The 13067-nt window shown below is 55.1% G+C and overlaps 1 protein-coding gene across 2 annotated transcripts in view; it reads left to right on the forward strand.

Annotated features, from left to right (window-relative positions):
- The window catches only part of WDR86 (WD repeat domain 86), a 38986-nt gene that overhangs the window by 1151 nt on the left and 24768 nt on the right, over positions 1 to 13067 (forward strand). For both annotated transcript variants that reach the window (XR_826820.1, XM_010857237.1), the window contains exon 2: positions 10627 to 10768. Coding sequence is in view for 1 of the 2 variants with exons in the window: in XM_010857237.1 (XP_010855539.1) it covers positions 10627 to 10768 (142 nt within the window). In the remaining variant the exon portion in view is untranslated. The remainder of the gene's footprint in view (positions 1 to 10626; positions 10769 to 13067) is intronic.

Below are 13067 nucleotides of genomic sequence, written 5' to 3' on the forward strand. Positions count from 1 at the left end.
TTTCCACCACAATCAGCAAATCCTGGGTGGCCTGCCCGCCCCCTCCCCCACCCCCCTACCTCCTGTAGGCACGGGGAGGAAATTAGCTTCAGGACTGGCTGCTCCTGCCCCTGCTGGTTTTAAACAAGAGCCGTGGAGGGGTGCCGTTTGGGGCTGCCTGCTCTTTGGGAGGCAGTGTGGATAGTGGGGAGTCAGCCACCACTTGGAGACAGTCACACACTTGGCCAGACGTAGATCTGTTAGAAAATTTAAATCCAGTTGGTATTGTTTCCCAAGCGTGACACTTTTATCTGGAGGGCTTTCAGAAATGCAGATTCCCACGTCTGGGTTTCACTGAGCCCTTGGGGTGGGACTCTAGAATTGGCATTTCTTTCTTTATTTTTGGTGGTGTTGGCCTTCCCAGGTGGCTCTAGTGGTAAAGAACCCACCTGCCAAGGCAGAAGACACAGATTCCATCCTTGGGTCAGGAAGATCCCCTGGAGGAGGAAATGGCACCCCACTCCACTATTCTTGCCTGGGAAATCCCATGGACAGAGGAGCCTGGTGGGCTACAGTCAGTGGGGTCGAAGAGAGTCAGACACAACTGCAGCGACTTAGCACACACTCAAGCCTGGTCTTCCTTGCTCCCTGCGGGCTTTTCTCAGGTTGCAGCAATCGGGGGCTACTCTCCAGCTGTGGTGCTCAGGCTTCTTGCTGCTGTGGCTTCTCTTGTTGGGGAGCAGGGTCTCTAGAGTTCGGGGGCTTCAGCGGTGGCCCTGTGACATGTGGGATCCTCCCGGACCAGGGATCAAACCCATGGTCCCTGCATTGACCGGTGGATTCCTCACCACCGGGGCCCCCAGGGAAGGCCCGGAACTGGCATGTCTGACACACTGCAATGTGGCTCTAATGGTCGGCTGGCCTGGGGAGCCCTGGGCCTGGTGGCTCTGATGGTCGGCTGGCCTGGGGAGCTCTGGGCCTGGTGGCTCTGATGGTCGGCTGGCCTAGGGAGCCCTGGGCCTGAAAGCCCTTGTAGGAGCTCAGTTTATAGGCCAGTTTCTGCTCCAGCAAGCTCCGGTCCTTTCAGGAGTGATTCTGGCCTGATGGGCACCTGGCTTTGCCCAGGGCCCCCCGTCCTTGCCCCAGCCCTGCCCTGCCATCTTCATTCAGCTCTGTCCTGGTAAGTCCCCCGCACACCCTCTTTAGTGGCCCTTCCAGTGGCTCATCCCCACAGGACAGCAGCACTGCGTTTAGTGAGGTCACCTGGACTCTCTGACCAGGGGCTGGTTGGGGGCCGTCCCCCGAGACAGGAAAATGCTGTCAAATGAGATGACTGCTGCCAAGATCCTTTCCATCACCATGGAGTCTTCTGTTATAAAGGTTCGCACGTAAAGAATTGTCAGGGACAGATAGGACTTTCCTTTTCCCACAGTTGCACTCATTGATTTGACTTGTAAGAGACTCATTTTGAGTTTATGATGATCCTTGTGCGCACCCCCGCCCCATGGAAAGCAAGGACTTGCCAGCTCCAGCCCCCACTGTAGGATTTTTTTTGAATCAGTGAAGTACTAATAAGATGCCCTGAAATTTTAGTTTCCTATATTTTACCAACACTCTTCTAAGTACATATTTTCTTCTGTTACTAACCCTTACAATTATGAGGTGGTTAGACTTGACACCAGTTTATTTTATTTATGGGCTTTGAGGCGAGGCTTATGGGACCCTACTTCCCTGACCTAGTACTGAACCCACGCCCTGGGCAGCAGATGCTCGGCATCTCAACCGCTAGCTGCTACTGCTGCTGCTAAGTCGCTTCAGTCGTGTCCGACTCTGTGCGACCCCGGCAGCCCACCAGGCTCCCCGGTCCCTGGGATTCTCCAGGCAAGAACACTGGAGTGGGTTGCCATTTCCTTCTCCAATGCATGAAAATGGAAAGTGAAAGTGAAGTCGCTCAGTCGCGTCGGACTCTTCTGGACCCCATGGACTGCAGCCTACCAGGCTCCTCCATCCATGGGATTTTCCAGGCAAGAGTACTGGGGTGGGGTGCCATTGCCTTCTCCACTGGACCTCTAGGGAATTCCCTGTTTATTAATTTTTTAGACCTAATGAAGCATAGTTGGTTTACGATGTTGTGTTCATTTCTTCTGTACTGTAAAGTGACTCAGTTGTACATATATAGACTTAAACATATCCCTTCTCATTTTCTTTTCCATTATAGCTTGTCACGGAATGTTGACTTCAGCGCCTCTGCTACACAGCGTGGCCTTGTTGAGCCGTCCTGTATGTGATAGTTTGCCTCCCCGATCCCAAACTTCCATTCCTATGCTCCTCTATCTCCTCTCCCCTTTGGCAAACACAAGTTTGTTCCCTGTGTCTGCGAATCTGTTTTTGGTTTCATAGATACGTTGATTTGTGTTGTATTTTAGATCCCACATATAAGCGGTTGCATATTGTACTTGCTTAGTCTGATAATCTCTAGGTCCATTTATGCTGCTGCAAATGACATTATTTCATTCTTTTTAAAAAAAAAATTTCTTGGCCACGCCCCGTGTGGCATGTGGGATCTTAGCTCTCCTGAAAGAAAGTGAAAAAGTTGCTCAGTCGTGTCTGGCTCTTTGCTACCCCGTGGACTTAGAATATTCCAGGCCAGAATCCTGGAGTGGGTAGCTGTTCCCTTCTCCAGGGGATCTTCCCAACCCAGGGATCAAACCCAGGTCTCCCGCATTGCAGACGGATTCTTTATCAGCCGAGCCACCAGGGAAGCCCAGGGTCGCCCCCCTATCAGGATCGAATCCACCCCCTCTGCAGTGGAAATGCAGAGTCTTAACCACTGGACCTCCAGGAAAGTCCTATATTTCATTCTTTTTATGGCTGAGTAAGATTCCATTATATGTATGTACCACACATTTACCCATTCATCTGTCAATGGACACTTAGCTTGTGCCCTTGTCTTGGCTGTTGTGAACAGCACTCCATGATGACACCAGTTTATTGATGAGACATACGGGAGGTGCAGATATTTACCAACATGCTGCACATTCTAAGTGTTTTCTGCATACTCACCTCGTGAGGCAGGTACTCTTGTCAACATCCTTGACGCACAGAGTGGTTGCAGTGCTTGTCCAGGGTCACACAGCTGGGTGGGAAGCCTTCTCGCCCTTGGCCCTACTCTTGCCAGGACAGAGCTGTAGGACAGCCGTGCCCTCCCGGGGCCACGCGGCTGGTCAGCGGTAGCCTGATCCCTAGAGGTCTCCTGACTCCAGATCCAGGCTCTTTCCACTCCCATTGTGGAAGGTGCCTCATCGAGGTGGGGACCGGCGCCCCGCAGAGCCCTGGGCCCACCGAAGGCAGCGAAGGGGCAGCCCGCTGGGGCACCCTCCTGGGTTTGTTGGGCAGAGCAGACTGGGTTGGCAGCTCCTGCCTTGTGTTTCCTTCTGCAGACAAGCTCACGGCGTCAGAAGCAATTGGGGGCCAGAGGCTGTTCTGTGAATCTTGCAGGGTTTAGGGAGCCTGTGCCAGGGGGTGGGAAGAGCCAGGCAGTACCTGGTGGCACAGAGGCTCAGCGGGCACACTGTCACCCATGGGGACCCCTGGAGACTAGGCTGCAAAACCAGTCCCCTGAGCTTCCCTCCCGCAGCAGCTCTGCCCCTGAGAAACTGTGAACCCCTGAACTGGCTTTCAAATGTAATTGGTGAGCTCGTAGTGAGAGAGACGGCTTAATTGCCTTCTGTAAAGGGAAGAATTGTTTTCACTGTAATTCTTCCCCTTCGCCTCTTTTTCTCCTTTAGCCTTTGGGTGCCTGTTTCTTTGGGGCACATCATGGGATCAGTGGGGCCAACAGCGTTTCCCCCAGTGGCGGTTCCTGTCCTGGTCTGTTCTCACTTAAGTCAGGGACCCAGCCTGAGGTTCCAGCCCACGATGGCTGTTCCCCTGCAAGCTTCCTTCTAACAGCACCTTCTCACGTGATGGGGGTGGTGATCGTTTTCCGTTCCGTGTAGACAAACAGCACACTCCTATCTACTGGAAGCCTGGTGGGCGCCTGCCCGTCTAGATGACCCCTACTTGGCTACCAGGTAGCAGAAAGGACCATTGATGGTCCAGAGCCTGAGCTCTGGAGCCAGGCAGCTTGGGCCTGAATCTGGTTACATAACTTCTCAAGCCTCACTTGCTTTATCTGTGAATTGGGGATGATAAGAATAGTTACCTAACCTCAGAGGGTTATGGTGGGCACCAAGCCAGTGAATATAGAGCTCCTAGTTCCTTGCATTTGCTGACTTACCCTTCACGCACAAATTAGAAACAGCATCCCCTGGGCCCTGAACTGTGCCGGCTCCAAAGCTCTTCCGCGTTTGCTTCTCACAACCCTGTATCAATCCCATTTTGTAGATGAGGAAACTGAGGCTAGCCCGCCCTCTGCGCTCCTCCCTGTGAGTCCCCTCACCTGCCAGTTGGCTTGACCGCACTGGGTGCCTGTGTCGGATTCAGAGGTGCCAGAGACTTGGCCCAGCCCGGGGAGTTTGCAGATTGGATTGCTTAACTGAGGGGCTGTGTGCTTGAACTTCAGATGAGCAGGAACTCGGTGAGCTGGGCTAGTCAGGGTTCACTTCTTGTCCCAGGCGGGCCTGGAATGGAGACAATTTTTAATTGTTATATATAAAAAAAAGTAACATAAAGTTTACCATCTTAACCATCTTTAATGTCCAGCTCAGAGATACTGAACTTCAAAAATGTCATGCAACCATCACCTCACCACCTCCAGGACTTTTTCATCGTCCCCACCGAACAATAACCCCCCTTCTCCCTCCCCAGCCCCTGGCTCCCACCATTCTGCTTCTTCCTCTGGGAACTTGACTCCCATGGGTTCCTTGTGTAAGTGGAATTTGTCTTTTTATATTTTTATTTTATACATATTACTTTGTCTTTTTGTGATGGCGTGTTTCCGTCCGCTCAGTGTCCCCAAGGCTGTGACACGGGGCAGAATGTCCTCCTTTTGAAAGCAGAACCCTCTTCGCTTGTGTGGATCTAATTCATCTTTATCCATCACCCACCCTTGAACACTTGCACTGCTTCCACTGACTTTGTGAGTGATGCTGCTGTGAACCCAGGTGTGCAAATCTCTCTCCTAGGCCCTGCTTTCCCTTCTGGGTGTGTACCCACAAGTGGGATTGCTGAGTCATCTCATACGTGCTTTTAAAAGGGCACGTAGGCGCCCAGGGGAGACATTCAGACAGAAACAAAATTGTTCTTAGCTTTGTCCCGGTCAAAGAAGCGTTCCGTAAAAAAGCAGCCCTGGATTTTCAGCACGGAAGGGAAAGAAGCCCACACTGGTGACTCATTCTCCAGCTCTGTGGAGACCACCGTCCTGGGAGGAGAGCTCCCCCATGGGAGCGGATCAAGGAGAATGGGATGGGAGCAGACGGCAGTTTGGTTGAGGTTGCAGGACCAGAGAGGCTGGGGCTGAGGACGGGCACTGAGGTGACAACAGAGACCAGCGCGGGGGTGGGAGCCTGGGGGGCGTGTGGCCCATGCCGGGGTTCCCCGTGGCTTTGTCAGACCCCGTCCATTCCGGCCAGAGCTTCCGTGTTCGGGCAGCAGCAGGAAACCAGCGGCCTCTCCCAAATGGTCACTCACGGAGTTTCATGAAGGGACTTTGGCAAATGTGGGCAGAGGGTGGGAAACCGCAGAACCTGGGTCTCAGCGGGGCTGACCCTCCCCAGGCGGCCGTGGTGCGGAGGGGGCTTCGTCCAGGGAGGCAGGACCCTGGTTTGTGGGCCTCGGGGGACACATCCTGAACTGGAGGCCCCTCCTGGAGCTCCCGACTGTCTGAGCCCTGATGGCAGTGGGGGGTGGGGGGACAGGAAACCCCCAGAGAGAGGGGACAGGGAGCCCCCAGGGGGGACAGGGAGCCCACAGTGGGGATAGGGAGCCCCTGGGGGGGACAGGGAGCCCCTGGGGGGGACAGGGAGCCCACAGCGGGTATAGGGAGCCCACAGTGGGGATAGGGAGCCCCTGGGGGGGACAGGAAGCCCACAGTGGGGATAGGGAGCCCCTGGGGGGGACAGGGAGCCCCTGGGGGGGACAGGGAGCCCACAGCGGGGATAGGGAGCCCACAGTGGGGATAGGGAGCCCCTGGGGGGGACAGGAAGCCCACAGTGGGGATAGGGAGCCCCTGGGGGGGACAGGGAGCCCCTGGGGGGGACAGGGAGCCCACAGCGGGGATAGGGAGCCCACAGTGGGGATAGGGAGCCCCTGGGGGGGACAGGAAGCCCACAGTGGGGATAGGGAGCCCCTGGGGGGGACAGGGAGCCCCTGGGGGGGACAGGGAGCCCACAGCGGGGATAGGGAGCCCACAGTGGGGATAGGGAGCCCCTGGGGGGGACAGGAAGCCCACAGTGGGGATAGGGAGCCCCTGGGGGGGACAGGGAGCCCACAGCGGGTATAGGGAGCTCACAGTGGGGACAGGGAGCCCATGGGGGGATAGGGAGCCCAGAGTGGGGACAGGGAGCCTGGGGGGTGCTGCAGAGAGCAGCTTGGACAAGGGCAGGGGGCCCCACTGTGCAAACGGAAGACTCCAGGGGCAGCAGAGCTTGTCATGCTGAGCTGAAGGCGAGTTCAGCAGGGCCATGCCCGCCCTGGGCCCCTCTGCCCCTGCAGACCCTGGTCTCTGGTGGGGTGAGCCGCTCCTGCCCATGGAGGGGTTACTTCAACTCTGAACCCCCCAGCATGTCCAAGGGCATGCGAGCCGGGAGGCCGGGAGGGCCAACTACCTTGGCAGGAAACCCTGAGCCTCAGCATATTCTCTTGAACAAAATAACCGCATTTTATCTGCATTCTGCAGCCCTTCAAAAATATTTATTTTTCGTTTGGCTTTCTTGCTTATTCTGCACAATTCCAACAGCTCGTGGCCGAGGCTCTGTGTCCCCAGAGACGCAAGGGCCCCTCCCGCCTGCATCCTCGGTGACCCTGCCGGGGTGATGGGGCCCTGTTGTTGCTTGGTGGCTTCTAGTCTGTGGGTTACAGCCAGGGGCTTGCTCACAGCCCCCAGGACCCCGGTGTGGCAAGGACTCCAAGCCCGGAGGGCTCCCTTTGGTGTGAGATGGATGTCTGGTGCCGGAGAAGGGGTGTGTGCACGAAAGAGCCTTGACTGGTGCAGGGACCCCCGCCAGCCCGGCCAGGCCCCCCAGAGGGTGGAGGATCAATCCAGCCCAGCTTCAGAGATGAGCTTTTCCACACTGAAGAACTTCTTTTCGTTGTTACCTCTTTTCTTCAAGCCTTTGTTTATACTTCTGTTGGTTTGCAGTCACGTGTCCATCGTTGTTTCAACTTCTACAAATCAGAGGAGCAGCCCCACTCACAGTCTTGGCCAATGACTACAGTTCCATCGAGCCGAGGTGCCAGCCTTGGGATTTCAGTGCTTCCCTTGGTCTGGTTGGTGGGTGCACTTGCGCTCTGCCTTCCTGCTGTCCGATGCTGCTGAGACGGCACGGAAGGAGCTTAGATTTTGGACTAAGCGCCTTAGTCTTAGTCTGGACTGGGGGTGGTGCCCTGGGGGACACTTTCCTAGTCTTGGTGGGCTTTGGGGGACCCCTGTCTCGGTGCTGAGTGCTCCCAACCCCTCCTGACGGCAGATCCGGTCTCGAGGAGAGCGCGTTGACAACCCTCAAATATTATATAAACATTTTGGGGTTGGCAGAAAACTGGGCCGCGTTTTGCCAAACACATTTTGCCCTCGACTTTTAAACTGACATGCACTTTGATGGAAACAATCTCATGTTTACTTAATTCACAAACGTTGTTTTCCTAGAGGCCTGGCATATGCTATCCAAGAAAATATTTATTTCTTACTTTTTAAAAAAAATTCTGTTTCTTAGAACCCACGAAGTTGGGTTCTTTCAAGAGTAATTAAGCTTGAACCCCAGGCCAAAAAAAAAAGTCAGAATCAGTTCGAAACTGCTCAGGAGGTTCTAAATCCTTGTCTAATTGATACCAGACATTGAGAGGAAATTTTTAAAATCGGATCAAAATCTTTAATGTCATAAATACATCACTCACATCGTTCTTGTTTTGTGTTCATCACTCGCCTTGTCTGTGACATAGCTCTGAGGTCTCACATTCCTCTGATTCCACTGATTTTTCTGGTCTCTGAATTCTCCTCCAGTAGAGTCAGCTTCAGTTTACTGTTGGATGTGGTTATATTCGAGATGAAAACACTTCTTCTTCTTTTTTTTTTTTCTTTTAACTTTTATTTTCTATTGGGGTATAGCCATTAAGGGGCTTCCCTGGTGACTCAGGTGGTAAAGAATCCGCCTGCAATACAGGAGACCTGGGCTCCATCCCCTGGTCAGGAAGATCCCCTGGAGAAGGGAAGGACTACCCACTCCGGTATTCTGGCCTGGAGCATTCCATGGACAGAGGAGCCTGGTGAGCTATGGGGTGGCAAAGAGTCGGACAAGACTGCAGCAAGTTAGCTCCCGCATAGCTGATGAACAAACTATGTTGTGAAGGTTTCAGGTGAACCTCGGAGGGATTCAGCCATGTACATACAAGCAAACGCTTACCTGGAAAACAGGCTCTTCTGTGTCCAGGGATCAAGGGTCCCCAGGGCTGCATAATAAGGCTCGAGGTGTAAAGATCAACCCCACAGCCAGGGTGAGAGCCGGAAGATCAGACAACTGCCCCGTAAGAGCGATGGCCAAGTGCGCTTGGCGAGACCCCGGGCTGCATGGCCCTCGCTCCGTCCCAGACCTCTGCCCTCGCCCTGTCTGCTTCATCCACCTTCTCTGCTGAGTGCCTGAGTCCTGGCCCCAGGGGCCCCCCCTGCTTGGTGTGTGCCATCTCCTTGCTCAGACACTTCCTCTTCTCTGGACAGACACCACAGAGACCCTTCCTCACCCACCACACCCGGCATCTGTTCTGCTGACCCTTGTCATGCACTGTCCCTGCACCCGTCACTCTTGGCCAACTGTCCCTCCTTCTGGCCTGGCTGTTCTCCTGGAAGGCAAGTTGTTGTTCAGTCGTGTCCAACTCTTTGCGACCCCATGGACTGCAGCACGCCAGGCCTCCCCATCCTCCACTATCTCCCGGAGCTTGCTCAAACTCATGTCCATCGAGTTGGTGATGCCATCCAACCATCTCATCCTCTGTCCCCTTCTCCTCCCACCTTCAATCTTTCCCAGCATCAGGATCTTCTCCAATGAGTCAGTTCTTTGCATCAGGTGGCCAAAGTATTGGAGCTTCAGCTTCAGCATCAGTCCTTCTAATGAATATTCAGGACTGATTTCCTTTAGGATTGACTGGTTGGATGTCCTTGCAGTCCAAGGGACTCTGAAGAGTCTTCTCCAACACCACAGTTCAAAAGCATCAATTCTTCAGTGCTCAGCTCTCTTTATGGTCCAGTTCTCACGTCCATACAGACTACTGGAAAAACCACAGCTTTGACTATATGGACCTTTGTTGGCAAAGTCTTTGCAGGGGACGTGTCTTACTTATCCCTGGATCTGTAAGTGTTTCCTGTGGGTGCTGTGACTGATGATCACACTGGGTTTCCTTGAAACAAGTTTATTATGGCACAAATCTGGAGGCCCAAAATCAGTGTCACTGGGACGAAATCCAGGTTTCCTCTAAAACCTGCAGGGAGACCGTGGTCACCTTTCCAGCTTCTGGCAGCTGCTGCATCCCTTGGCTTGTGGCCTCATCGCTCCGGTCTTCAGGGCCAGCAGCCGCACGTCTCTTCTCCTTCTTCAGCATGCCTTCTCCATGTCCTGAGCCCTCCCTCTGCCTTCTTATGAGGATGCTTGTGAAGGCATGTAGAGCCCATCCTGATATCCAGGATCATCTCCCCATCTCAGGGTCCTCCTTAATGAGTTGCATCTGTAAATGTGTCTTTTTCCAAGAAAGGCAACATTTCTAGGTTCCAGCAATTAGGAACCAGCTCTCTTTGGGGCCTGTGTTCTGCCTACCAGGGTCTCTCCCCAAACGTAAGGACAGCTCACAGCTAGCATTTACGCACCCTGTGCAGTGGCCCCGTGACTCAGGCAGCAGCACTCTCCCCATTTCAGGTGAGGAAATTGAGGCACAGAGAGGGAAATAACTTGCCCCCAGGCAGCCAGTAGCAGCACCAGGCTGCTCTCCTGGGCAATCTGGTTCCAAAGACCATGCCCCTGGCCTCTGTTCTTCCTGCCTCTATAACATGGGGCTCGTTGAATGACTGAGTAAATACAAGGAGCTGAAAAGTTCGAAGAAAAGGAGGGACTTCCCTGGTGGTCCAGTGGCTAAGACTCTGCACTCCCAGTGCAGGAGGCCCAGGAACAAGATCCCACGTGCTGCAACCAAAACCCGGCACGGCCAAGTAAATAAGTAAATAAATATTTTCTTTTAAAAAGACTAAAAGAAGATGGTTAAGAAGGAGGAGGGAAGCAGAGAAGTGAGGAAGGATTCCGGGGCAGGCTGAGTGCTCCCTGAATTGCTCCTGGCTCCCCACGATTCCTGAGAGTCTCCCAGAGTTACAGCACTGTTTTGAAGTGCCGGTCCCTTCTGGACTCAGCCCAAACTGCCCGCAAGCTGCTTTCTTCCCTTCCTCCGCGTCTCAAACACGCTCAGGGAGCAGGCCTGCCCCGCAGCGCTCACGTGTCTTCCCCTCGTCTGCAGGACACGAGAGCTACGTGACCTTCTGCCAGCTGGAGGATGAGGCTGCCTTCACCTGCAGCGCTGACTGCACCATCAGGAAGTGGGATGTGCTGACCGGGCAGTGTCTGCAGGTGTTCCGGGGACACACGTCCATCGTGAACAGGTCAGTGGGGCCGGGGGGTGAGGACTGGGGACCGAGATGTAGGCTGTGGGGCCCCTGCCCTGGAGGAACTTAGCTTCTGTGAGGAGCACCTGTGGACGTGTGGGGAGGTGGCCAGGAGCACAGGGCAGTGGAAGCCCCAGGACAGAAGTGTCCCCGGGTGTGACAAGTGCCAACTGCCCAGGGCTGCAGGTGTGTGTGTTGGGGGTCAGTGGGGGGCAGGTTGGGAGGTGGAGATGCGGACAGGGAGGCATCACCAACCCTTAGACTAGTGCCTGGACATCCTCACTGGCCCTACAGCACAACTGCCCCCAGCTGGGTGCAGGGAAAGGCCTTGGAGGCTACAGCTCCTACTGATGGGAGCAGATTCCAGAGGAAACGGCTTAATTGGTGCCTGATGCTGGACTGGGCGCTTGGAGGAGGAGCAGAATGGGGCTTGTTCTGCAGAGGGAGTCGAGGATGTTTTTCAACCTCTTCTTTCCCTGTTGCTGTTGAAAATATCCCAGCCGCTCCTTCTCACAGAGGTTTGAGTTTTTCCAAAAACGTATCGAGTTTGGGTCTGAGCTGAGCCATGGAAATTCCTTGCTGATCAGATCCGCTGGACAGTATTTCTGTAACTTGGGGCCGTCTCAAACCCCGCCCCCCCCCGCCCCCTGAGGGACTGCCTGGTAGTATCTGGAGTCTGGGCACCTGCCCTTGGGCCCTCCTGACCTCAGGGGCCGGGAAGGGCGCCTCTCCAGGGAGTTAACTAGGCGAAGAACGTGCAACCAGGCGCTATGGGGGCCGTGGTTGCAGAGGACAGGGAGCAAAGGCTGTTTTCAGCCAGTGTGGGCTTTGCAGAGCCTGGGGCCGGGTGGGACCCGTCTGGCCGGCTGGTCCGGCACACAGCGGGTGGAAATGGTGGGCCAGTTTGGTCATTGATGGCCCCCGACGGATGGATGCTCACACAGGGCAGGAGAAAGGCCAAAGTGTCACACTGACTCAGGATGGTGCTGAGAGGAGAAGGACCCCAGTGGGGACCCCAGGAGAGCTCCAGCCCCTGCCTCCTGCAGCTGAGCTCTGATTCCCCTCCCCCAAGCCGCCACCCCCCTTAGCCAGAGCAGGTGGGGACCAGGGACCTGGGAGGCCAGGCCCGGCCAGGCAGGAGTGGAGGAGGGCTGGGATGAGGACTTGGGTCTCAGCTACTGCTGGCCTCTGCCCAGCCTGCTGTCCCACTTATTTATTTAAATATATATATTTTTTTTTTTGGTTTCGAACCTTGAGGAATCCTCGTTCCCCAACCAGGGATCAAACCCGGGCTCTCAGCAGTGAGTTTTCAGAGTCTTGACCACTGGGCCGCCAGGAAATTAGTTCCCAGCAGTGGTCTACCTCGAGAAAGAAGTCTGTGACTGAGGAAGAGTGTGGGCCTGGGGGCAACTCCTCTTGTGAGGCTGGGTGCTGCTGGAAGGGCCGACAGAGGAAGGGGCAGGTGGAGAGGGTCCCATCTCAGGTGGCCAGCCAGCCCTGACTGTACCCAACCGCTCCTCAGAAGTGAAAGTGGACGTTGCTCAGCGTCTCACTCTTTGCAACCCCATGGACTGTTCAGTCCCTGGAATTCTCCAGACCAGAATACTGGAGGAGGCAGCCTTTCCCTTCTCCAGGGGATCTTCCCAACCCAGGGATGGAACCCAGGTCTCCCGCAGGCAGATTCTTTACCAGCTGAGCCACCAGGGAAGCCCAAGAAGACGGGAGTGGGGAGCCTATCCCTTCTCCAGCAGATCTTCCTGACCGAGGAATCGAACCAGGGTCTCCTACATTTGCAGGTGACTCCTGAGAAGTAAATCTGCACAGAAATTATGCTCTGCTGAGCACACATGTTCACAGGCAAACACACATATGCACTCAAGCACAGACACACACCCAGAGACTCCTTTTGAGCAGTTGGCTGTTCTGAACATCTCCGGGTGCGTATTTGCATTGTTACATAGCTGTGCTCACAAACGTTCCGTGTCCCTGGGTGAGGACGTGGACTTCGCTTCTCATGGTTTCAGAGCAGGGCCAGGTGTGTGAGCTTCTGGGATCACCGGCCTGGCCCAGCGTCCCTGCCATCACAGGCCACACAGGCGGGACTCGGGCCCCCGGGACGTCACCCAGGGTGCCAGGTCATCACTTGCCTTTAGAAGCACCCATGCGGTGAAAACCGCACCTCCTGGCGTTAGGGAAGAAGCCGGCGCCTATTGAGAGAGTGCGGGCTGCTTCCTTAACGACTCGTGGGCGGGAGGACGATCCTGGGTGAGAGGCGGGGGGGGGGGGCGGGGGGCCC

This window comes from Bison bison, unplaced genomic scaffold (genome assembly GCF_000754665.1).
Source record: "Bison bison bison isolate TAMUID 2011002044 unplaced genomic scaffold, Bison_UMD1.0 scf7180017864379, whole genome shotgun sequence".
Lineage (NCBI taxonomy): Eukaryota > Metazoa > Chordata > Mammalia > Artiodactyla > Bovidae > Bison > Bison bison.